Genomic DNA, 26,844 nt, shown 5'->3' with positions numbered 1-26,844 from the left:
CGCACCACAACTAAAATCAGGTTTTTCCAGTAAACAACACACTCATGGTGCGATCAAATATCCTGATTCAATAGAGTGACACTCTGTCTTGGAAAAGATATGAAATTACATTTTTCACAGCACACCTGTGATGGTCAGAGAACAAACCTGTAGGAATGAACTTTCTCTTTCTACCACGTGAGTCCCAGAGACCAACTCAGGTTGTCAGGCTTCCCCCTGAGCCATCTTGCGGGCCCGAGTTAGTATCTCTTAAGACACTCACTGAAATGCCTGACACCATAGGGCAAGCTGACAATAATTATAAAAACAGCTAATAATGATATTAACAGTCAATCTTTGCAGAGCACACGGGGCATCTAAATGCTTTAAACCTGCGGGCTCGTTAAGCCCCATCCCATCCTCATGAAACCAGCACCCCTGTTCTCCGGAAGTTCAGAGAGGGTCAGCAATTTGCTCAAGTTCTCACGCCCCCCCTGGGAAACAGGATTCTAGCCTAGGGTCTCATCCGCTCTCCAGCACAAGGCTGTATCTGAAACAAAAGTGTGGATCAGAAGACTACTGCTGGGCAGAGGGGCCTGGAAGGCAGAGAGGCCCTTAGAGATCCTCTGGACCACAGTTGAGAAAAGGGGTGCAGAGAGGTTGAACAGCTTGTCCAGGAACAACTTACAGGGGCTGTCAGGCTCCAGACTATAGGTCAGATCTGTCTCTCCAGATCCAAGCAGCAGGAGGGCAGCCATTAGAAACAGAAAAGCTATGGAGTCTTGTTTGTTTGTTTGTTTGTTTGAAACAGGGTTTTGCTATTGATCTCAGACTGGCCTCAAAATTGTAGCAATCCACCTGCTTCATCTCCCCAAAGCCTTTGGTTCGTTTTGTTTTGTATTTTGGGGGTTTGTTTTTTTTTTTCCTACTCTGAGCAAAAAGGAAAAAAAATTGTGTGAGGGTCGTTGGGAACAAGAGTTACAGATGGTTGTAAGCCACAAATGCTCTTAACATCTCCACCGGTTCCCCAGTTCCCACAGCTTTGAGTCTTTTATTCTTTGACCACTTCATATGCACATATTATGTACGTATTCTGGTCATTTCACCCCCATCACCTTCTCTAACCCCAGTCCACTCCCACTGAACCCCATCTCTCAACAAGCCTCCCTCTGTTTTTTAAATGATGTATTTATTTGTTTGTTTGTTTTCTGTGTAATTTTGTCTGTCGGTGTGTCTGTCCTCCATTTGGACCAGGAGAGGATGTGGAAACGCCTGGGGCTGGAGTTGTAGATGGTTGTGAGCCACCGTGTGGGTATAGGGAATTGAACCCAGTTACTCTGTGTGCTGATGGTTTTAGGTCAACTTGTTACAAGCTAGAATCATCAGAGAGAGAGAGAGAGAGAGAGAGAGAGAGAGAGAGAGAGAGAGAGAGAGGGAGAGAGAACATCTGAAGAGAGCTCTCCATAGGATATCAGGCTGTAGGGCATTTTCTTATTTAGTGACTGATGGGGGAAGACCCAGCTCATTATGGGTGATACCACCTGGGGCAGGTGGTCCTGGGTTCTATAAGAAAGCAGGCTGAGCGAGCCACAAGGAGGAAGCCAGTGAGCAGCACCCCTCCATGGCCTTTGCATCAGTTCCTGCCTCCAGGTTCCTGTGCAGTTTGCGTTCTGGTCCTGACTTTCTTTGATAATGAAGACTGTAATATAAACCTTTTCCTTTCCTTTCCTGGTTGCTTTTGGTCCTGGTGTTTCATCATAGCAACTGTAACCCTGACTAAGACACCTTAGAAGAACAGACAACGCTCTTAACTACTGAGCTGTCTTTCCAGCCCTTTCCTCACATTTTTATGTGTTTTGTTGTAACTCACCAAGTTTAATTAAGGTCATAATGCTATAGGTTTTATACACATATAAGCCAATATTCTACATCCCAGGCATGGTGGCGCTTATAACTGTAATCTTGTGGGGAGAGGCAGAGGGATCAAAGATTCAAGGGCAGCATCATACACAGTAAACTCTGAGTCCAGCCTGAGCTTCATGAGACCCTGTTTGAAACAACAACAACAACAACAACAACAACAACAACAACAACAACAACAACAACAAGAGACACACTACTGACTAGGGATATGTCCAAAAGCAACAAAGCTATAAAGAGTACCAAAGAGTAACGTCAGTTCTAGAAAACATTCTAAAAGTTTGAGGGTGGAACATTTTGATGAGAATTAGTGGTTACAATGTAGCTTATCTACCAATAACACCTTAGGCCACATCCTCCACAATTGGTTTAACATTTTTTTTTTTTTGGTTCTTTTTTTCGGAGCTGGGGACCGAACCCAGGACCTTGCGCTTCCTAGGCAAGCGCTCTGCCACTGAGCTAAATCCCCAACCCCAACATTTTTTATATTATTGTGTGTGTGTGTCCAGTCAGAAGATGGCTTGTAAGAGTTTCCTCTCTTCACTATGTGGGTCTCTTGGGCTCTCAGGGTGGATACATCTTTGCTAGTTCCCACAGTTTTGATACAGTCTCAAGTAGTTTAAGTTGCCCATAAACTCAATAAACATGTCTTTGGACTTCTTTGTTTTTGTAAAGATGCACTTATTTATTTCATCTGAGTCCACTGTAGCTGTCTTCAGACACACCAGAGGAAGGGGCACCAGATCCCATTACAGATGGTTGTGAGTCACCATGTGATTGCTGGGATTTGAACTCAGGACCTCTGGAAGAGCAGTCAGTGCTCTTAACCACTGAGCCATCTCTCCAGTTCCGTCCTTGGATTTCTGATCCTTCTGCTTCTAGTTATAAGCCACCACTTGGGGCATGTCCAGTGCTGAGGCATAACCCAGGGCTCTGTGCACGGCGTGCTAGGTAAGCACTCTGCCGACGGGCCAAGGGACTACGTCTGCAGCCGGTACTTGACTTTTTGTGTTTGTGTTCTTTTATAATTTAGGAAGCTGAGCAACAACAAAGACAGCCACATTTCCCACCTGTCACTGCCTTCGCTGTGTACAGGAATTTTAATCTTCTTTTTAACAGTTGAAAACGCAGCTTCAAAGAGGGAGGCAGCCGCCTGGAGCACATCGAAAATACATCTGGACACCATGATTTGACCTGAAGCCAGGCCTGTGTCCCCAGAACAGCAGAACGGAGAGGTTCCTGGTGTCTGTCCCTGACCTAGGGAGGGAGGCTGGAGAGGCTCACGGTAGCTCAGAGTAGCTGGTGACTTTGCAAATAAATATACATAAATAAAATACCTCTGGGTCCCATAGCCCTGCCCTCTGTCCTCTCTGTACCTGGGGTAGCACGGCCTCCTCAGTGGACCTCTCAGTAGGAAGCACAATGGTCTAGGGCTCTGGTTCTCAAACTTCCTGCTGCTGCAATGAACGGTTCCTCATGCTGTGGTGACCCCAACCATAAAATTATTTTCATTGCTCCTTCATAACTGTAATTTTGCTACTGTTATGAATTGCAATGTAGATGGATTTTTTTTTGGTGGGGGGGAGATACAGGTTTGTCAAAGGGGTCTTGACCCCCCCTTGAGAATGGCTGGTCTAATAGATGACGCCTAGCATTTCAGCATCTAGAGCTCCATACGACCACCCACCTCAAGTCCTAGGCCCTCTCTGGAACTCTCTCCTCATCTGTGAAATGGGAACAAGAAATAGGTGCTTCCAAGCTGGGCCTGGTGGTGAAGGTCTTGGAACCCTAGCTACTCCGGAGAGCAAGGCAGGGAGGAGATGGTATGCTCAAGGTTAGCCTTGGGCTTAGTGAGAAAAAGGGAAAAGAGAGGCCTATGGGATGGCTAAGTGGGTAAAGGGGGCTTGCCACCAAGCTCAATAACGTGAGTTTGACACCCTTCCCCGGGACCTACATAACAGAAGGAAAAACTGCAAATTGTCTTCTGACCTCTGTGTGTGTGTGTGTGTGTGTGTGTGTGTGTGTGTGTGTGTGTGTGTGTGTGTGTAGGCAGGGATTGACAATGGTTTCCTTTCTTGATTGCTTTCCATCTTTTTTTGTTTGTTTGTTTGTTTTTGAGACAGGGTCTTACTATGTAGCCCTGGCTGTCCTGAAACTCGCTCTGTAGACCAGGCTGGCCTCGAACTCACTGAGATCTCCTGCTCTGATTCCCCAGTTCTAGGGGGTCAGAACCTGAGCTACCCTGCCTGGCTCGACCTTTTCATTTTCGATGCCGTGTCTCACTGAACCTGGAACTTACATTCAGCTGTCCAGGAAGTCCCAGGAATTCTCCTGCCTCTGCATCTCCAGTAATAGGATTCTAGGCTAGCACAGCCATGCTCAACTGTCTCCATGGTGCTGGGAGTCCTGTGTCAGGTCCGCATGCTTGGGGCAGCCAGACACTTACTGATTGTCCTTCTGTCTGCTTTCTCCATTCCTTTCATGTAGTTTGTTTGTTGTTTGTTTACAGTGCCAAAGAGAGGACACAGAGCTTCATGCATGCAAGGCAAATGGCCGACCTTGACCTATATCCTCAGCCCTCCGCTAGCTCTTTATGTGATGACAGCATGCAATTTATGTCATGATCTGTGCTGGTGACTGAATGTAAAAGATTCCCATAGTTGTATGTAAGACTGGATTAAATTGTTATACCTCGATACAACTTTAAGGACTATATAGGGCTTTGAAAATCTGTTTAAAAGAATTCTCTCTTGCGTTGGCAAGAAGGCTCAGTGGGTAAAGGCACTTGCTGCAGGCCTGACTACCTGAGCTTCATCCTCGAAACCCGTGAGAGAGAGAGGTGTCTCCTGAAGGTTGTCCTCTGACTTCCATATGCCAGTCACATGTGTACATGTATGTGCCCCTACCTAAATAATGTAAAAAAATAAAATAAAATATCTTGTCGACAAGAATAGAATTAAAAATCCTAAGGAGAAACATACACTAGAACTGAAAGATGACTCAGTAGCTAAGAGTATTTATTACTCTTGTAGAAGACCAGAATTTGGTTACAAGCAAATAGGGCTGCTCACAGCCACCTGTAACTCTACCTCTAGGGGAACACACATATACACACAGACACACACACACACACACACACACACACCACACACACACCACACAGACACAGACACACACACACAGACACACACACACCACACACACACAGACATACACACCACACACACACAGACACACAGCACACACACACAGCACACACACACTCACACACACAGACACACACACACAGACACACACAGACATACACACAGACATACACACACCACACACACTCACACACACCACACACACACACCACACAGAGATACACACACACATTCACAATGCTCCCACACACACACAGACACACACCACACACACATACACACACACACACACACACACACACACACACGTCCCTAAAAATCTCTTTTTAAAGAGGGATAGTGGTGCAGAACTTTAGTCCCAGCACTTAGGAATCAAAAACAAGATGATCTCTGTGAGTTCAATCCCAGCCTAGTCTACATGGAGTTGCAAGTTGCCAGCTATCCAGGGCTACTGAGTGGGATGGGATGGGGAGACATTCTTATTCTCCTAACAGACACTCCTAACCACATATAAATACCTCCCCCAACACATCACCAAGAAAATGTCAAACTCTTTCATTAATCTTGAGGAGCAGTGGTTAACTGGGGAGAGTCGGGACACAGGCAGGGAGAAAGAACCACCTCAAAGTAACTGGATTCCACTGAAGCACTCCGAAAGGCCAGGCTAGGGAAGCGCTTGGGGCTACTGAAACTAAGAGAGAGATGGAGAGTCAAAAAAGCCAGACTGCGGAGCAGTTCATCTGGAGACCTCCGTGCTTAGCCCTAGACCACAACTAAGCGCCTGGTTGGGGTTAGAAGGTGGAGAATAGATCAGCGCTGAGCCAAGACGGGAAGGTGCTTTGCACAGTACCCCACCACTGAAGGTCTGATTTCCACAGTTCTCAGAATCTTCCCGGAAAAGCGCCCGGAGACATCCCTATTTAAGAGTATCTCTGCGAGAGGCAGACAGTGGATATTGTCTGGAGTTTGCAGAGGCTAAGTCAGAGAGCCGCTCGCTCTGGGGTGGCAGAGAAGGAAGCCATAGAGCAGAGCAGAGCAGAGCAGAGCAGGCGGGCTAGAACCCTACCATGGGTGTGGGTGACTGGTGGCTGTGCAGGGCGAGGTGACCATCAGCCCGGAGTTCCAGGCATGCTCCATAGTCCCGCTGAGCCATGCCCCTGCAGTCCCCGGTCAAGACCATGCCCTCAGGGCTGGCGGCGGGCTGCAGGACTAGGAAATCCTCACCCTGGTCTGGGACAGCTGCATCAATCAGGCCAGGTGTGGCCGCGGAATGTGCTGTGTCGCCAGCCCAAGTAGCTGGAGCGGAAAAGCCCAGGAGTCAGCGCCCCCTGCCTGGCCACCCAGCCGCACATTCCTGCAAGGCCCGCAGCCACCGCCCAGCTGGACCCTAAGAATTCGTCAGGGCAGTGTGTGAGGGGCGGGGTGGGGGGTTGGACGGGGAAGGAACCGTGGGACCCTCCCAGCACAGCTGAGCCACAGACCATCTGTTAAATGGAGGTGATTACACTGCCTTCCCTATCTTGCCAACGCCTCTAAACATCCCCCAAAGACCACCATTATTTCGGAGGTGACCGTTACTAGGTATTGTACCCCCTACTAGACACTTGGCCCGGAACAAAATAAGATTTCACGTACTTAACCCAAGTGACACAATAGATAAGATATGATTCTGGCTTCTCAGCAAGGAAACAGATTTAACTTGTCAGAGGTCGGGAAGGTAATGAACACAAGGCAGACTTGAACTCGCATCTGGGTTTTAACCCAATGCGATAGATGACGTCCAAACACTGTTAGTTGTCACTTTGGTAAACTTTGCCTGTGGACATACAGAATCCCAGCTCTGCTAGCTGGCTGTGGGGCTTTGACTACGCTTTTTAGCCTGTCTCTGTCTCCCCCCCCCCCCCCCCCGTGTTTACATTTGTAAAAGGGAACAGAACAGTACCTACTTCCTTATGGGTAAGAGAACGATCTAGAACAGTTTAAACACCAAGCCTGGTGCCTGGCATAGTCCTAGAACCCAGGCCTTTTATTCTTCCTAGAGTTTCTTAATTTGTTATGGTCGTTATTGACTGCTTATGTATGTGTTTTAGTGGAGACTGGTGAAATTCAACACATACAAGGCTTCTGAGATATCAGTGCGGGGTTTAGGGAGGTTTTTTTGTTTGTTTGTTTGTTTGTTTTTTCAAACACACCTATGTGGCATCTCCACTCCAACCCACCCCAGATGAAGAAAAAAAAATGACTAAACTTCCAGCCCATCTCTAAACCTAAGGCTTCCTCTCCTTACTCTCCTGAGAGCCACCATCCTAGCATGAAGCTGATCTCTTATCTTACCAACCCTTAGCTGCCTGAGATATGACTGACTGGGGTCTGTAAGAGGTATCTCAGTAAGAGGAAGCTGGGGGTTGGGAAGTAGCCCACAAAGCTGGTTGGGGGTAGTGAGGATCCCATGCAATACCCCTCCCCTTCTCCCTGCAGCCTGCTGATGAGCAAGGGTGGGTCCTGCACTTAGCGACAGCCCTGTTGTCCCTATGCCTAAGTTTGTGTGTGTTGGAGGCACAGACAGAATGTGCAGCTTTCCGACTAGGAAGGCAGGAGATCTGTCCTCTGGCAGACACCAGCTTTACTCAGCTGCCACGCTCCAGGCAGTGGCTGGCTATTCCCTTGGGTCAGAAAGAGCCGTGGCCAGAGGTGACTAATTCGGGAGACTTTGCAGAAAGAGTTCAGAAGGAAGGAATTGGTGCTAGCAGTGAGCGTTCATCTCGCTGGCCTGGGGCCGTGAACAAAGAGAGCCTCCTACTGAGAGAGCACACTTGGCTGTCTCCCTCACTCCCAATCTGAATGAAGTATTTCATAGGCACCAGCCAACAAGAGGGCACGGCTGGTCACTCTTCCGGGAATGACTATTTCCCACTGCTCCTCTGGCTGACCGCTCCCCATGCCCTTCCCTCTCTTCCAGGGCCTAAGCTGACCTCGCCAAACCCAATGTTTCATCTTAGCATCTTCCAGACTCTAGGGACCGCAGAGCAGCTTCCACAGCCATCCCTGATGATGGGAACTCCTCAAGATGAAAGACATAATTATTCCATAGCTGTTATTTGGGGTTATTTATTTTCTATCCACAAAGAATCTATTTAAAGTTTAAAAATAATTTCCCTTTGCCCACTGCATTAGTAATGATTCTTTAAGAAGATCGATCGATCGATCTATCTATCTATCTATCTATCTATCTATCTATCTATCTATCTATCTATCCTATTTATCCATCCATTCATCTATCCACCAATCTATCTATCTATCTATCTATCTATCTATCTATCTATCTATCTATCTATCTATCTATCCTATTTATCCATCCGTTCATCTATCCATACATCCATCCACCCTCCCATCTATCTATCTATCTATCTATCTATCTATCTATCTATCTATCTATCTATCTATCTATCTATCTGGGTATTTTGTCTGCATGTATACCTGTATACCATATCCATCTCTAACGCCCATAAAGCCAGAAGAGGGCGCTAGATCGCCTAGACTGGGGTTACAGCAAGTTATAAGCTACCATGTAGCTGCAGAGAAGTGATCCTGGGATCAATTCCTCTGAAAGAGCAGCCAGTTCTCTAAACTGCTGAGCAAGTCCTTCTAGCTCTAGTAACGATTCTACACACTGGATACAGCTCAGGGAAGAGTATTTACTGAGCATGAGCAAGACCCCATAACAACGGTAATAATTCATTGGTTTACTCAGTAACACAATTGTTTAACTGTGTTGTAAACTCCAGGTACCATTCTAGACACTGGGTTACATCAGTGAATGTAACAGAGTACTACTCTCTAGATCTCACATCTAAGTAGGGGAGGAAGAAAGTAAATACAGGAAAAAGTAAATTATAAATTATAGCTTAAGAGCCAAGTGTTGTCATACTGACGTATAATCTCAGTACTCAGGAAGTAGGGGGATCTGGAACTCGTTCTCAGATATGTGAATGAATTCAAGACATCTTGAGCTACATGAGACCTTGTCTTTAAAAAAAAAAAAACGAGGAAGGAAGGAAGGAAAGAAAAAGATTTATCTTAAATAGAACCTTTTATGGAGACTCCCATTCCAGATTTTTTACATTGTCATTTAAACAGTAACATGGGCTGATTTACGAGATCAAGGGGGTGGGGTGGGGTGGGCAGAAGGAGGTTTATTTGCCTGAACCAGGTTTAAAGATCGCCTTTATTTGGCTAGTTGGGTTTTTGAGACAAGGTCTCATTTATGAAGCTCTCTGGCTTGGAACACTGTGTAACCCAGGATGGCTGTGAACTTTGGGCAATCCTCCTGCTTCTGCTCCAAGGGCTGGGTTCATGGTTATTCCCACCAAGCTCTGTTCAAGGCAGGGGTGCTTTGAATCAGAAATGTCCCTAGGCAGCCTCCTTGCTGAAGGCACAGGTTCCAGGGGACCGGCTTTAGAGAAATGATTGTAATCTGAGGGGCCTGACCTCACTGGGGGGTAATCCAGAATAGATTGATCATTTGTAAACTATGTTGTCAAGAGGTGGAAGTCAAAGGGAAGGCCCAATTCGAGGGTGTAGGTTGTTGGGGGCCAGCTTGGGGGGGGTCTTCTTTCTTGTTGGTTCTTCTTGAGGCAAAGGAGGGGGAAGAGCGTCGGTGGAGGGTAAGACTTTGTCTTACGAGATATTTAGGGTTGCTGTATAATAATAAGTTTACTTATCTAAGTCTAAGTTCCTTTGCTACTGTAGCTGGTTTACTTATCTATGTCTAAGGCACTATGCTCTGCTACTGTAACTGACCCACCTTTTGTGTTCCTCTGAGGCCAGAAACTGCAGTCTCTGGCACTTAGCACCTCATTCTAAAACAGCAGGAGATTAAGCAGAGGATTAATTGCTAGAACCTTTTCCCTTTTGTTCAGATGCCTCTTGCTTGTCAGGCTAGGGGGAAGTTTGGAGCAATAAACTTCTATTGAACCAAGAGAAGAGAATAATGCTTGCAGAAGGAAAAACTTTTACCTAGGCAAATATGCATAAACTTATATAAGTTCATATACTGATTCACAAATGCATATTTATACATGTCCAATAAGGCTAGTAGGGTCTAACTTGCATGCATGCATGCATGCATGCATGCATGCTCACAATTACATTCTTACCCACACACATGCATACATTCTCACAATTACATACTTGTGACACACACATCCATACTTACATATGCATATGGGACAAAAGACCAAGCACCAGTGCTGAAAGAACTTACTCATTCTGGATGGAAAAATGAGCTCCTATCTTTATTGCACAGAGAAAGAAAATGCTTCTACTCTTTTAATGCTAACTGAATCAAACCCAAGTTTGTAAGAATAAAGTTTTGTTCTCTTTAATAAGACTAAGTCTGCTTTGCTATTATGGAAAGGACCTGTTCTGTACCATGGTAAGGAGAAGCCTGCCTGCTCCTTCTGTTCTCTGCAGCTTCTTCTTTTTTCCTCTTTCCCTCTGCATTCTGCATATCGCTCTCTTAGTACTTTAAGTTACCTATAGTCTCTAAGTTATTCCACTCTGCATTCTCCTTCTGATCTTGCTCTCTCTTCCTGCTCTGATGTCACAATAATGCTCTTACTCTCAATGTCTTTTCTCCCAATGCTTTGCTATACTTCTAAGTTCTTCTTGAGTTCAATTCTGTCTAAAAAGTGTTCTGTCCAAAACATTCTCCGTTCAGTTCCTCTCTCAGCTCAGTTCTTCTCAACTCAGCTCTGACTCTTCTCTTTGTCCTCAGCACTTAAACATCTTTCAGAATACAAGATCACATGTTAAAAAGTTCGTCACAGGGGTTGGGGATTTAGCTCAATGGTAGAGAGCTTGCCTAGCAAACGCAAGGCCCTGGGTTCGGTCCCCAGCTCCGAAAAAAAGAAAAAGAAAAAGAAAAAAAAAGTTCATCACAAGTTCACACACAAAAAAAATCAAGTCATAAATTGAAATAGAAGTTTACAACAGAGAATGTTTACATGCATATCCACTAGGAGTAATTATCTGGCTAAACATCCATCACCTGTCTCAGCTCGACAGGTTCACAGAAGGTTTAGAACCAGAAATAAGTTATTAGTGAAGTTTTTTATAGATAAACCCAGTCGATATTTTATCCTCTGTCCTAGTACCTATAATAAATTGTTAGTTCTCTTTTTATGACCTTTGGTTAATTGTTTTATAACCTCTTGGAATGTGCTCTGAGTAGGAGAAAGTCTGATTACCATCTAAGAGCAATTAACTGTTGACACTTGGGAGACTGGCAGAGTTCTCACTGCAGTTTTGACTATTAGAAAAGGGCCTAAAGCAGTCCCTCTATAAAAGAGCTTAATAATTGCTGATATAATTTCAGGAATTCTTATAGAATCATCATTAAGACTTACAAAGTCATCTATTTGTCTACACAGCATCACTCCAAGACAGTACATCTTCATAGATCTGCAGAGATCTGCTCCAAAGGGTTGTGCTATTAGTGATTGTTATATATGTTTAATAATAATGGGGAAAAGCACATTAATAGCAGGGATTTTTTTTCCTAAAATGAATTCCCTTACAGTCTTGCACAGTAAGGGCGAACCTGTTGCAGATCATAAAACAATCTGAAGCAGGCCATCTCAGAAAGATCCATCTGCTAGTTATTAGCTTGTCCCATTATGGCTCCTGACTATAGGTCTGGGCTTCTCCAGTCTCCATCTTTTCTCTTCCTCACTTTGGTGAGGTGAACAGTTAGTCCCTGCCTTTCCTTCTTGTCACAAGCCTAAAAGCTACAGATTATCCTCTACCTGTGAACCAAACCTCTCAAACTTGGAACCAAAATAAGAGTTTATTCCCTCCTTTATGTAGCATCTTATTTGGTTTGGTGGTCTTGAGGCAGAGTCTCACATAGCCTAGGGTGGTCAGATGACCTTGAACTCCTAATCTGTCTGCCTCCACCTCCCAAAATGCTGGCTTTACAAGTATGTACCACCATGCCAAGCTTCCCCATGGTTCTTTAGTAATTTTGAGGCAGAATTCCTCTGTGTAGCAACCCTGGCTGTCCCGAACTTACTCTGAGGACCAACCAGGCTGGCCTCAAACTCACAGAGATCTGCCTGCCTTTGCCTCCAAATGCTGGGATTAAAGGTGTGTGCTACCACACCCACCTTTTAGCATGTTTTTTGGTGAATAACCAGTACCATACACGTGAATTCATTTCTGGGATTTCTTTATTTTTTTTTCACAATAATAACATTTTTTTTTAATTCTTTTTTTTTCTTTTTTCTTTCTTTTTTTTTTTTCAGAGCTGGGGACCGAACCCAGGGCCTTGTGCTTGCTAGGCAAGCGCTCTACCACTGAGCTAAATCCCCAACCCCAATAATAACATTTTTAATTAATTCTTTCATACAATGTATTTTGAACTTATTCGCCCTTTCCTTCCCTAACTCCTCCCTGGTGTACCGCCCACCTTCCCACCCCTCCCAATCTCACACCCTCATTTTAAACAAAATAACCCATCAAGTTCATTTTGTTCTTCTCATATGCTCAGGCACATGGGACCATTTGCTAGAGTGTGGTTGACCCACCAGGAGCCACGCCCTTAAAGAAAGGAGTCTTCCTCCCCTAGAAGCCATCAACTGCCAATAGTTTTCAGTTAAGAGATGGAGCTTGTGAGCTCCTCCCCACTCCTTGTTAAAATGTTTTCTGGCTTGTCTTTCATTTGTTTGTTTGGTCTTTGGTTTTCATGACAGGGGTTCTCTGTGTAGCTCTGATTGCCCTGGAACTGTGTAGAGCAGGCTAACCTTGAACTCAGAGATCCTGTTTGTCAGCTTTTTTCTTTGTCAGAAGCCATGTAGGAAAGGCTATGGCAAGCAAGTGAGTTTTCTGGGGATGGCCCACCATTTTGAATGACTGTGGTCGGTGGGCTCTGAGATACAGAGTCCTTAGAAACGTCATCCCAGGATCACTTCTTGCTGCTGATATCCCTTTCCTGTTAATATTATGTAGCCTAATGATTCCCAAGCATTAGCCCACCCTATTGGGCAAATTTCCTGCAGAATCAATATGAAGATGTACTTTCATGGAGTAATGTGTATAGACAAATAGATGATTTCATAATTCCTGATAATGATTTTATAGAACCCCTAAATTGATACAAGTAATCTCAAGCTCCCTGTAGAATAAAAGCTGCAGATAGAGCTCTGTAAACCTTCATGTGTCACAGGCTAGTTGTGACTTCATGTGTCACTAGGCAAAGAAACCTGGCTTGGAACAAATTTGTGATAAGGAAAACATTCCTTCTAGGTAGAGAATGAGGCTACTATCTGGTAACTAAAGGTCATAAACTGGGAATGGGCAATTTATTACAGGTGTGAAAACAGAATAAATGATGGACTAGTCTATCTTTACAAGACTTCAAAATAATGAGGCACAAGGCAGATGATTTGTCTCCTGAGAAAACCGTGTTAATTTATGATATGAAAATGACTGCTTTATGAGCTGGAGAGATGGCTCAGTGGTTAAGAGCACTGATTGCACTTCCAGAGGTCCTGAGTTCAACCTAGCAACTACATGCTGGCTCACAACCATCTGTGATGGGATCCGATGCCCTCTTCTGGTGTGTCTGAAGACAGCTACAGTGTATTCATGCACACTAAGTAAATAAATATATCTTTTAAAAAATTATTGCTTTAAACTTATAATGAACCTCTGAAGCTAGTAACAGATAGTGAATGTTTACTCAGGTACTAGTCTTAATGTAAACAATTCTACCGTAATTCCTTAAGTCTTATTGATCTATGACATGAACTATTGCCTTAAACTTACTATGAACATATGGAATATAAAAATGCTTAGAAATGGGCTAGAGAGATGGCTAAGAGGTTAAGAGCACTGACTGCTCTTCCAGAGGTCTTGAGTTCAAATCCCAGCAACCACATGGTGGTTCACAACCATCTGTAATGGGATCCGATGCCCTCTTCTGGTGTGTCTGAAGACAGCTACAGTGTGCATAAGAAGTAAATAAATCTTTTTAAAAATTTAAAAAATGCGTAGAAACCATGTGATCAGTTATCGTGAGATAGCATAAAAAACAAAGAACAACAATAAATCAACAGAGAAGCCTTCTTCAGCTTCATCCAGTATCTGTGTCTCTGTCTTCCTTCCTCCCTCCCTCCCTTCCTTCCTTCCTTTCTTTTTTCTTTTCTCTCTGGTTTATGAAGAGGTAGCATTTTGAGTCAGAGAGAAAAGAGACATAGTAATTAAGCTTTTTTCCTAATCCCCTGTTGCTATCAGCAGGAGTTAGTCACAAGAAATCAGCAGCCTTTGGCCACAGAATAGCAAAGAGTTAAAGAGAGAGGTAATAACCAAAAGACATCAGCTTTTGGCCCCAGTCGCTACCCCTTGCTGCCTTTCCTGGGTACCTGAACTGGATGCTGGAACCTGGCCTGCCTGCTTTCTTGCCTGCCCTCTCTCCCTCCCTCTCTTTCTCTCTCCCTTCCTCTCTTTCTCTCTCCTTCCTTTCTCTCTCCCTCCCCCTCTTTCTTTTTCTCTCCCTCCCTCCCTCCCTCCTCTTTCTTTCTTTCTTTCTCTCTCTCTCTCTCTCTCTCTCTCTTTCTTTCTTTCTTTCTTTCTTTCTTTCTTTCTTTCTTTCTATATAGGGTCTCCTGTACTCCAGGGTAGCCTTGACCTAACTAGGTGACCAAAGATGACCTTGAATCCCTGATCTTCCTGCTTCTACCTCCAACATACAAGGACTGCCGGCAGGTACATGTTGCCACACTTGGCTATATGGTGCTAGACACGGAACTCAGACACTCTGACAATTGAGACCCATTCCAACTCCTCATTTCTGTTCTGAAGGTCAAGGTATGTATATATATATATATGCAGTTTGAGTTACTGCTGCTTTATAATGTAGTTTGAAATCAGGTGGCATAATAAACTTTCTTCTTTTGGCTCATGCCTGCCTTGGCTATTTTTGCTGTTATTATTCCATAGAAATTTTAGGATTAGGGGGCTAGAGAAATGACTTGGCTGTTAAGAGCATTAATTGTTCTTCCAGAGGACGCGGGTTTGATCCCCAGCACCCACATACCATGTGTAACTCTAGTTCCAGGGGATGTGATGACCTCTTGTGGCCACTGGTGGTACCAAGCATACACGTGATGTGCACAGTGGCAACACATACATAGGAAATTTTAGGATTATGTTTTCAACTTCTCTGAAACATGACATTAAAGTTCTGATAGGAATTGTCTTGCATCTTTAGGTTGCTTTAAATAATGTGCACATTTCTAAAAAATTTTTTTTAAAGATTTATTTATTATTTATAACTACACTGTAGCTGTCTTCAGGCACACCAGAAGAGGGCATCAGATCTCATTACAGGTGGTTGTGAGCTACCATGTGGTTGCTGGGATTTGAACTCAAGACCTCTGGAAGAGCAATCAGTGCTCTTAACCACTGAGCCATCTCTCCAACCCCCAATAATGTGCACATTTCAACAACATTAATTCTTCCCATGTGTGAAGAGGGGGCATCTTCCCATTTATTTTCCACAAACAATGCTTCTAAATGAATATTTATATAAAAGACAAATGAAGGCTGAAAATCAACAGTAGGGTGGTACTACTGGGGTCCCTGGTGGAACTGGGTACTTGTTTCCCCCCATCCCCCACCTTGTGTGATACAGATGCCAGAGGTCAGTGAGTTAATGTTAGATGTCTTCCTCAGCTATTCTATACCTTACTTTTTGAGGCAGGGTTTCTTGCTGATCTTGGAGATCTCACTGATTTTGCTAGGATCACTGCTAGCAAACCTCAGGGATCCTCCTGTCTCGGTGTCCCCGGTGCTGGAATTACATAGGCACACCACTGCGCGTGACTGTTTCTGTGGGTGCTGGTGGTCTACTTGGAAGTCCTCTCGCTTGCATGGTGAGCCGTCTCTCCATCACCTGCTTGTAGTCTTCTATCCCCCTCTGGTGGGAAAGGCAAGGGCATTGCAGGTCAATGTCTTAACATTTCAAATTCAATGCTTCGCATGACTATTATAAAATAAACAGTGAGTCAGGGCAAGCTTTTGTTTGCTTGCTTGTTTGTTTTTTTGGAACTAGTTATTGAACATAGGACCTCAAAGCCCTGGAACTCTTCATATGGACCAACCAGCCTGCCCTCAAATTTGCAAGGTTCCCCCCTGTTGTGTTTTATAAAAATAGAGAGAGAGAAAGAATATATTTGGTGGAGGTGAGGTAAGGTGTGGGGGAAGGGGGTGCCTCTGTGGGTCCAAACTGAGGCATCCCTTTCCCCTGAGGGACCAGACATATGATGGTATAGTATAGAATAGAGTTTATTCAGGGCATGGAGAGGGGAGTTGAGGGAGTAGAGACAGAGAAAGGCAGAAAAAGAGAGTACAGGAGTAGAGGCCAGCCTTGAGCATGTGGTGGGAGAACAGGGAAGGGAATGGGGAGAGAGGGGGAGCAGAGCAAGAGCAAGAGAACAAGAGAGGGAGGAGGGGGCAAGCAGCCCCTTTTGTAATGAGTCAGGCACACCTGGCTGTTGCCAGGTAACTGTGGGGAGGAGCCTAGATTAAATGCCAACACCTCCTACCTCCTTCCAAGTACTGAGATTATAGGTGAGGCACACCAGGTTGTTTTAAAAGTTAAATTGAGTTGCGTAATTGAGTATAAAAATCACAGCCTCTCACAATTGGTAGAGGCGTGCTCGATCATGAACTGTCATAAAGTTGTATCTAAAGCTATACATCTATTAGCATAACCGCTTACATGCTGTATCTGTTTCTATGGGCACTCTGTGTGTGTGCAAACAGTGGTTTGCTCATAAATGTTTAATATAATGAGCTCTCCTGAAGAAAATATGTAAGATATACATATATAGATTTATTATAAACTTTCTAAAAATAAAAATATATATAGAGAGAGCAGTGTCTGTGACTTACAGACAATGAAACATACAGCACCTTTTTTGAAGATGAGTGGTCTCCTGGATCTCAGGCTTGCCCTGAACTCACTGTGTGGTTTACTCTGGGGATCATAGTCATGTAGTACCACCACACACGGTTTGTGCAGTGCTAGGCATTGAACCTGGGACTTCATGGATGCTAATCAAGCATCCTACCAACTGAGCTACAGCCCCAGCTCCCACGGTGCTCTTCATCACAAATATAACTCTCCAAAGCTTACGATATTAGCGATTTTACTGGACATTTGTTTCCACGGCCCACCTGTGATTTCAGATCAACCAGGCATTGACAAATGGTGTCACAGCTCCATGAACACAGACGCTGACAGAACGCAGGTCTGATCTGTAGCACACGCCAATTTCCTTCGTGTAAATACTTCTATTGTGGCTGGTTTCAAGCTTCCTGTATGACATCCCAGGAGGGGGAAGAGAGCACAGAGGGGCACCAGGGAGGCACAGTAGACGCAGAGAGGCTCAAGAGCATAGAAAAGCCAGATGCGATGGCACGTGCCTGGAATCCCAGCACCGGAGAGGGAGGCAGAGACAGGAAGACAGCCACGTGTTCAAAACCAGCCCTCTCTATAGAGCGAGTTCCAGGCCAGTCAGGGACATATAATGAGGAGGTCCTGTTTCAAAATAGACAAATGAGAACATAAATAATAATAAAATATAGTGAAATAATTAGACAGTAATGAGATTTTTACCTTGATTTTAACAGTGGCGAAAGTGGCTAAACTCGTGGTTGGGAAGCCCTGATTTTGACACCTGGCTTCATGGACTAGGAGCTGAGCTAAGGGACAAAACACTAGCACCTCATATGAGCTCTACTAACCTCCAGCATCCAAGATTTTTCAGTGAACAACACAGATGTTTCATTCTTACATTTATTTTTTTTTATTTGTTTACCTGTTTTATTTATTTGACGTGTGTGTGTGTGTGTGTGTGTGTGTGTGTGTGTGTGTGTGTGAACAACTTATCGGAGTTGGTTCTTGCCTTTCACAATGTGGATCCCGAGGATTGAACCCAAGTTATTTGGCTTGCCAACAAGTGCCCTTACCTGTCTCAAACACAGGTCGTGCCGGGCGCGGTACTCATGACTTTAATCTCAGTACTCGGGAGGCAAAGTGCAGGGGACCTCTGAGTTCGAGGCCACCCTGGTTATACAGAGTGAGTTCCAAGGCAGCCAGGACTACTCAGAGAAAGCCTGTCTCAAAACAAGTAAATAAGATTTAAATTTAGTAATTAGTTTCCAGTGAAATTTCATCTGAAAAACCCTGTATCTGAACCAATATAAGGAACTCCCAAACTAGCTCTTAAGAACGGTGGGACTCTTGTTTGTATTTTGCAGATAAAGAAAGCGAGAATCCCACAAACGGAGGGAGCAGGTTGCCTAGGCAAGTGCAGCCTGCAAGTGCTTTTAGCACGTAGCTTGGGGGCGATGAGGAGGAAGCCGCGCGGGTGGATGTAGACTTGCACTCTGCAGCGACCCCTTATGGCCACTAGAGGGAGACGCGCCCCTTAGGGGGCGGAGCTTGCGGGAAGCGCGCATGCTCCCAGAGGGATGTGTCGGTACCAGCTCGGGCGAAGGGCAAGACGGTGGCCGAGAAGGCTCCGAGAGGCGGACGGTGGCCGAGAAGGACCGGCATGGAGCACCTGGAGCGCTGTGCGTGGTTTCTCCGCGGGACGCTCGTGAGGGCGGCGGTGCGGCGCCACCTGCCCTGGGTGCTCGTGGCCGCCATGCTGGTGGGCTCGGCCCTCAAGGAGCTGTCCCCGCTGCCCGAAAGCTACCTCAGCAACAAGCGCAACGTCCTCAACGTGTGAGTACATCAGGCTCCGGGCCCCCGCGTCCCAAGAAGCTAGTTGGATGCTGGGGTGGGCGAGTCATTGGGAGGGAGCCCTGTCTTGACAGCCGCGTCCGCGCGCGTGTCGCGACGCTGGGACCTTGGGAAAGCGAGTGACACTCGCATCTAGTATTTGAGCATCCCGATAGGAGGATCGAGTTGCCGGGCGAGTCGGTGACGGGTGGGTTATAAGTGACAGTGGTACAGTACATTGGAGCGGCTATTCCCCCATGCCCAGAGTTAGGCGCTCGCCCCTGTCCTGCTTGGGGAAATGTCACCTTCCTCCTGCCGGCTAGTCGGACACCCCTCTCCTAGGCACTCTGGCAAAAATCCCATCGTTGTCTTAGAGACCACCTCTATACCCACCCACCACGCTGGGAGCTTTTGCCCTCCCGGCCCTATGTTGGTAGAAGCGTGAAACCTTTCGAGCTGGTGACCTTTCTCCTGGATCTCATTGGACTTTCTCAGTACTCTAAAGTGCATGGCAGTTACCCAGGAAAATAACCCCAGCCGACCTCTTTGGGACGTCTCTCTAACTCCATTTATTTCTTTCCTAGTCCTTTAAAAACACTTATATCGCAAGTTTATTGCACAACACTCGGTTGGAGCAATACAGGGAGTTTGAAAAATGAAATTGCTCCTTCAATGCGAACTTAATGCTTCAGATTGGTGTGTCTCCAGCATGGGTAGACTCTGCCTCTCTCTTGTCAATCTACTTCAAACCCTGTTTTCTCTTTGGGGCAGCTGGGTCAGGTTTCTGGCAGACCTTGGCTCTAACAAGGCTTTCCTTCTCAAGTCTGTGAAGGTTTTAGTGATGGGCTCTTTGGGGGGGGGGGGTGTCTGAGAAACTACTGGAACCTAGGGAAGAGGCCCATCTTCGTCCTGGTCTAAGAATAGAGAGCAAGGGTGGTAGTTGTCCCAGGTCTCTTTTATGTGTGCTTTCTGCTCAGATCTCTAGGTCAGCCACCTTTCATGAGCACAGAGGAAACAGACAAGGCAGATGTTGCTTTATCTGGCCTAATGAACCAGGAGCCCAGCAGCCTGGCACGTCCATCTCTGTTGTTTAGGGGTAGTCATGGATTCTGTTTTGTTCCAAGACATGGTGCTGATTAATGAGAGGGAACTGGCAGTGATCCATTGAATCTGGAAGAGATTTTGAGAACAGCCTGGTGTCCTCAGCTTTCCCAGCTGAGGAAACTGAGGCCTGAAGATACCTTAATAAGTAAGAGTCAGAGTTAGGATTCAAACCCTGGTCTTGTAGCTTAAAGGAAAGCTCTTTCTTACAAGACTTAAGGCTCTGTGGAAAAGAACACCAGTGTGGTAGAAAAGACATGGACTTTGGGGCCTTGTAAAGTGTGGCTCAATCTGTTTGAGGTTGTGTGTGTGGCCTTGGCAAAGTTCAGTTTTCTGAGTCCCCCCGAGCCATCTGTAAAATGGGTCAAATGAAGGCCGGCCACACAACTCAGTTGATAGCATGCACACAGGTTTGAACCCCAACACCACACAGAACTGGGTGTGGGACCTATAAAGGCAGGACTTAAGAGGTAGAGGCAGGAGGGTCCAGAGTTCAAGACTCTCCTCAGCTATGTAGACAGTTTGAGGCAGCCTGGGCTATACTTAGAAAAAAAAATGACCCCTTCCTCCTCAGCTAATCATGAATGTGTGTGAACGCATCTGACATTTAATAGACACTCAGTTATTGCTTTCCTGAGAAAGTAGCCCAACAGGAAAATTTCAGGCCCTAGATTTGAACCCCTGATTACCACTGCGACCTCCACTTTGGCCTGACGGATCCATATAGCTGCGTGGTGTCACCTTTACAGAGTTATGGATTAACTAGTTTCAGTACTTAGGGAATAAAGCACGGGTAAGCATGTATGAAGGAATAAAAGAGAGTATGACTGTTTGGATGGACAGCTTTGATAGATTTTAAATAACTTCCCTTGGGAGATTAGATGCTGAAGCATGAAACATGTTTCCCTTCTGCCAAGTCTCTTCTTCACCTACGCTTTCCTCTTCTGTCAGGTATTTTGTTAAATTGGCCTGGGCCTGGACAGTCTGTCTCCTCCTGCCTTTCATTGCCCTCACCAACTACCACCTGACGGGCAAGACCAGCCTGGTCCTGCGGCGGCTGAGCACCCTCCTCGTGGGCACGGCCATCTGGTATATGTGCACAGCCCTCTTCTCCAACATTGAGCACTACACAGGCAGTTGCTACCAGTCCCCGGCCCTGGAGGGCATCAGACAGGAACACCGGACCAAGCAGCAGTGCCACCGGGAAGGGGGCTTCTGGTACGGCTTTGACATCTCAGGCCACTCCTTCCTACTGACCTTCTGCGCGCTCATGATCGTGGAGGAGATGGCCGTGCTGCACGAGGTGAAGACAGATCGCAGCCACCACCTCCATGTTGCCATCACCACCCTGGTTGTCGCCCTGGGCTTCCTGACCTTCATCTGGGTGTGGATGTTTCTGTGCACGGCCGTCTATTTCCACGACTTGATCCAGAAAGTGTTCGGCACCATGTTTGGCTTGTTGGGCTGGTACGGGACATACGGCTACTGGTATCTGAAGTCTTTCTCTCCCGGGCTTCCTCCCCAGAGCTCCAGTTTGACTTTGAAGCAAGATACTTACAAGAAATGAAAGAGAGGGACATAGGGACAGGAGGACAATGGCTAATAGAATCCTCACCTACTTTGTCCAGTGACTGGCTGAATTATCCATCCCATTCCAGAGAGAGCCTTTTCTAGGTACCTTTGGAGTGGGGGACGTCTGGGGAACAAGTTTAGTCCTCAGACTCTGCTGGTGGTGCCACCATGTTCCCAACAGCGCTATTCCTGTTGGATTCTTCTCATCTCTGGCAAGATGTGACCTTAATCTGTTCCCAGAGGGAGGGCGAAGGCTCGGCAGAGGGTCTAGTGGACAGCCTCATCATGTGGGTCAAGGGAAAACCAGGGTTTCAGGGCTCTCTGCTGTGGCCTCCCTGGCTCTTCTTCTCTTTAGAGTCTAGCGGCCACAGTAATGCTGTTCATTTAACAGCATTTCCCCGTGGCTGACTCTGAGATAAGCATTTGTCTCTGGCAGGTTCTTTAGTAAATACCCCAGTGTCTAAAGGACACTTTCTGGCTGTAGCATCCAGTCCTCTGCCTGGAACCTGGCGGTGATTCCCAACAGGGGTCCACGACCCTGCAGTGCCTGGATGATTGTTGGTGGTGGTAATTTTGTTTCTCTGTGTAGCCCTGTGTGTCCTGGAACTCGCTCTATAGATCAGGCTGATCTCAAACTCAGAGGTCGGCCTGTGCCTGCCTCCCGAGTGCTGGATTTAGGTGCACACTGCCTCGGCACGCTCGGATGTTTTCTGTTTTGTTTTTTTTGTTTTTGTTTTTGTTTTTTTCTGTCCACACTGTGTATCGTCCATTATGTGTTGGTTTTTGGAGTGGTAACAGAAAACCCCATTTTCTCCCTTCTCTCCTGAGTGAGTGCTCTCTGGTTTTAATCATTACGACGCCATTTGTTCTTTGTTGGCAAATCCCCGGCCCTACACCTTGACATGTGAAGACTGTTTGGAGGGGTTTTTGTTTTTTAGAACACTAACTTTTTCTAAGACAAATTCTTGGCTTGTTGTATTAAATCCCACCTCATCGGATTGTTCCTCTCTTAGGAATACAACTGGAGCCAGGAGGCGTGGTGCTGCGTGCCTTTAATCCTAGCACCAGGAAGGCAGAGGCAGGCAGATCTCTGTGAGTTTGAGGTTACCCTGCCAGGGGTGCTCTGTGAGATCCTGACTCAAAAAAAAAAAAGAGGGGTTGGGGATTTAGCTCAGTGGTAGAGCGTTTGCCTAGCAAACGCAAGGCCCTGGGTTCGGTCCCCAGCTCCGAAAAAAAAAAAAAAAAAAAAAGAAAGACAGACTAAAACTGAACAGCAGACTTTTATTACTTGATGCATTTTAAGCTGAGAGAGTGATTCAGTCAAGTGCTCATTTGGCTAAGTCTTTCCTGCCCACTGACCGGTGATAGAGGCAGAATTGGGTTTGGGGACCTCATAGGACCATAGGACAAGGGCCACAGCCTAAGGGATTCTTACCTTTGGAGGTTATGATCATTTAGAAGTGAGATAAAATGTCTCCCTCTGACGCAGGAAGCCAGCTGGCATACAAAGCCACCCATGTTACATAGCGCCATGACTTTGGCCCCACCTCTTCTTCCTCATCTCACCAAAAGAACAACCTTAGGAGGCAGCGTTCAGTGGCCATGAGAGTCTTTCTTTGCAGCTCTTCCTGGCTGCTAGCCATCTCGTTCTGTCGCCTTCACCGTGACTGTCAGGATAAGAAGCCCTTTCACCCACATCCTACGTGGCAGGCCTCCAGTCTGATGAGAGGGCCCTTTCCTCTCCTGGGTAATCTCCTTACGCCTGTCACAGCTGAGCCCCTGGCCTTTTGGATGATGATCCTTGAAGCTGCCTTGGTGCCTCCTCCCCAGCAGAGCTGGCTAATGATGTTAACTGATAAGCTTTGGCCTGACTGGCCTGACTGAAGCTCGGGTTGGTAGGCACCTGGTAAATTAAGAGTAATCGCTTTCTTTTTTTAAATTTTAGTATTTTTTTAAATTTTGAATTATTTAATCTTTTGAGCCAGGGTCTTACTATGCAGCCCTGACTGATCTGGAACTCACTATGTAGACCAGGCTGGTCTCAAACTCACAGAGTTCTACCTGCCTGCCTCTGTTTCCTAAGTGCTGGGATAAAAGGTATACTAAGATTAAAGCCACCAAATCTGGCTACTGAGTAATTTTTTTAAATATAATAATCTATTTAAAATATGTATTTTAGGGGTTGGGGATTTAGCTCAGTGGTAGAGCGCTTGCCTAGCAAACGCAATGCCCTGGGTTCTGTCCCCAGCTCCGAAAAAAAGAAAAAAAATATGTATTTTATATCCTGTTGAGCTACAGATGTCAACTTGACCCATTACTATTTAAGATGTGAGATGTTGTCACAAAGGGCACGAAAGGGAGGCAGTAAGGAGTCACCACGATGCTTTGCTGAGTTGACAGTGGTCTAAAAGGATGTTTGACCTTCTGGGAGTTTCCACCGTCTCTCCAGGGTAGGAATGGGCCTGGGGATGATGGGGCTGGTCCCTGGGTAAAGTCTCTCTTTAACAACAGAAGGGACAGGATGCGGCCAAAAGCTCATTGTCACAGAGGCTCCAGGCAGTATTCTTTTTTTTTTTTTTTTTTTTTTTTTTTTTGTGGTTCTTTTTTTCGGAGCTGGGGACCGAACCCAGGGCCTTGTGCTTCCTAGGCAAGCGCTCTACCACTGAGCTAAATCCCCAGCCCCTCCAGGCAGTATTCTTGTGTGGTCTGACCAGGTTTAACATTAAATTGGCAACACATGGGAACTCTCAGTTGCTCAGCGTTCTCTACATGTTTGATGGATTCAATCACACGTGCTTACACTTGATGCTCTACCCTTCCTGCTCTGGGTGGGGTGGTGGGGTGGAGCCAAGGGTTCTGTGCATGCTGGGCAAGCCCTCTATCCCTGAGCTACACCACAAGTTCCTCAGCGCCCTTGCCTTCTCAGGAGCGTGCCTTCCCTCCTGTGTGAGGAAGCATGGCATGGGTGAGTGTTTGGGCTTGGGCAGTCATGAGGTGTGAATGTTAGCATCACCCCCAGAGCACCTGAGCAGTGCAAGCCTTGTTGGCCTTGTCTGCAAAGCAGCGGCCATTCTCTCAGTACCTAAAGGAGATGGCGTGTAGGATGCTGAGCGTGTGCTGCTAGGTTATCTCCCCAGCTTCCTCCTGACAGCATTTAGAGCGTTCTGGCTCCTTCAGAGAAAGTCGAGAAACCAGTATCTTCTGAGGAGACACTCAGAGCCTGGGTCGCTCATGTCATCTTTCAAAGTGTCTGTCGTCCCTTGGTGGTGGCCAACCCGAGGCTTTGGGAGCATCTGACTGGAGTCACTCCATGCATTCTTCTTCACCAGCTTCCGTGCGCATCCGTTACCGTCTGGGTACCAGCTTGTAGTTAGGGAATACCTCATGCCACTGTCACCTACGCACAGTCCACGTGTAAACAAGCAAATTAAAAAGCACTTGAGGTATGGAGTCCACATTCCAGAGTTTGGTGTGTTCCTTTCTGTATGTTTTTAATTTAAAATTTTAACTTCAACTTTTAAAAGGTGTGTGTGTATCTGTGTGTGCATGTGTGTGTGTGTGTGTGTGTGTGTGTGTGTGTGTGTGCTATGTGTATCACATAGGACTTTCAGGTCAAACTCGGGTAGTCAGGCTTAGTAGCAAGTGCCTTTGCCAAGGAGCTATCCTGTTGACCTTAGTTTTAAATCTTTATTTATTATGATCGTGGTATAATGCATGTGTTTGTATACATGTGCCAAAAGCTACATGTGGAAGTCAGAAGACAACTTTGTGGAGTTGGTTCTCTCCTATCATGTGGGTCTTGGGGATCAAGCCACTGAGCCATCTGACCTGCCCAGGCTCAGCCCTATTTCTCGTCCTTTCCTAAGTTGCTCTCATAGAAGGCACTTCGTAGCTGGCGTCTCGGGATGATTCACCTAAGTCCTTTGTCCTAAGTACAGATAGCAGCCTGCTTTATGATAGCAGGTCTGGGTCAGCCAGGCCTCGGAGTTGTTTCCCCTTGGCAAAAAGGAGAGAGGTAGGTCTCACAGACACTGCTGAAGAGCAGTGACAGCCTACTGGGAGAAGGTCACTTTGCAGCCCTGGAGCTCTCCGTGCACAAAACAGCCCACTCACTGTCCGTCTGACCTGCTTGGCATCTCTCGGCAGTGGTGTCGAAAGCCCATTGGAGCGGAGATTAGAATCTCCCCACACTGTTTGGCCCTGCAGCAGCAGGCAACTCTAGCGTCTGCTGCAAGCTGGGTACAGGCTGGACCTCTTCCACTTAGGAGTTTGGACTCAGAGCAGCCCCTTCCTAAAAGCTATATGCTGGGTTACAAAGATGAGGAGAAGAGCCCGGGCCACCATCAAGTGTTCCGAGTGTTGGAGCAAGGTTAGGACCTGGGAATGCTGGACAGAAAACCTGCTAACTAGGGATCCAGAAACAGTCACAGAAGGTAATGTTCCTTGGTCTGAAAGGATGGAGAAGAATCCAAACATTCCTCCAGGAAAAGCAAGGCAAGGCAGGGAGAGCACACACAAAACCATGTAGGTTGTCCCATGGCTTCTGTTCAGAGGGGGAGCCCAGAACATTTTCACAAGCCCTGGAGACTGGGGAAAGACTAAGGAAGCCTTTGTTGGTGTCTCTAGGCATTCCTTGCTTTGATGCAAATGGCTCTGGGCTGCTGTTAGAAAGCCTAGCCTGGGCACTGTCCACCACTGCCTTTCTCTGCTGTTCTGTGATGTTGAACCAGCAACAGTGTCTCTGGGCCTCAGTCTCCTCATCTGATAAGCCATAGGTAGACTGGATGGGTAAAGGTTACCCAGCTAACTCCTGAAACCCCGGGATCCACTCTATTCTCCGTTTCTCTGTTTTGCTTGATGAAAAGTTCCTCCCAAGCTCCTTCTGACTTATTTTAGGAAAGGGCATGAAAAAAAAGCTCACACTTGGGTGGAATGGCAGCTGGCTTCCCGGTGAATGACAGGGAGCAAACTGGGCTGCAGCTGATCACCGCCCACCTCTTTTTCTCCGTGTGGCCATCCGGATGAGTTCTGACCTGAGCACTTGGGCCCATGTGGGCTTTCTCAGCACAGGGAAGCAGACCTAATTCCCAGCTTACGTACCACTGGGAAGTGTTCTAGTAACCACTCGGGAATGTCTGGGGAGTTTTACAGTTGAACACACAGAGCACAGACACTGCCCTGCCTTAGGGAAAGGGTGACAAGTTGGCACCACCTGGACAGATGATGACCTGGCAGCAGTCACACTGAGTACATGCAGATGTAACCCTCTCGAGTAGGGATTGTGCTGCGACACACAGGAAGACAGCTGCCTGCAAAAATGCCAAGAACCCAGAT

The 26,844-nt window shown here is 46.3% G+C and overlaps 1 protein-coding gene and 1 long non-coding RNA gene across 3 annotated transcripts; one reads left to right on the top strand and one right to left on the bottom strand.

The window, feature by feature from the left end:
• Positions 1-15,348: 15,348 nt before the first annotated feature.
• On the bottom strand, positions 15,349-19,287 carry LOC103691964 (uncharacterized). Its single transcript, XR_015684795.1, has 3 exons — positions 18,081-19,287; positions 17,286-17,649; positions 15,349-16,023 (listed from the first exon to the last, which is right to left on the bottom strand). It is a non-coding gene; the product is annotated as an uncharacterized LOC103691964 (long non-coding RNA).
• Fitm2 (fat storage-inducing transmembrane protein 2) lies at positions 18,539-25,049 on the top strand. 2 transcript variants are annotated; one of them, XR_015683026.1, is made up of 3 exons: positions 18,587-18,840; positions 20,890-22,386; positions 24,178-24,967. XR_015683026.1 is itself a non-coding variant. In NM_001107799.1 (2 exon segments), coding segments are annotated over 2 exon segments (789 nt in total). In that variant the 5' UTR covers positions 18,539-18,667; the 3' UTR covers positions 21,506-25,049.
• Positions 25,050-26,844: the final 1,795 nt, after the last annotated feature.

The sequence above is a fragment of the Rattus norvegicus genome, chromosome 3 (genome assembly GCF_021556685.1).
Source record: "Rattus norvegicus strain SHRSP/BbbUtx chromosome 3, alternate assembly SHRSP_T2T, whole genome shotgun sequence".
In the NCBI taxonomy this organism is placed as follows: Eukaryota; Metazoa; Chordata; class Mammalia; order Rodentia; family Muridae; genus Rattus; species Rattus norvegicus.
This window is presented reverse-complemented; position numbering and strand designations above follow the sequence as displayed.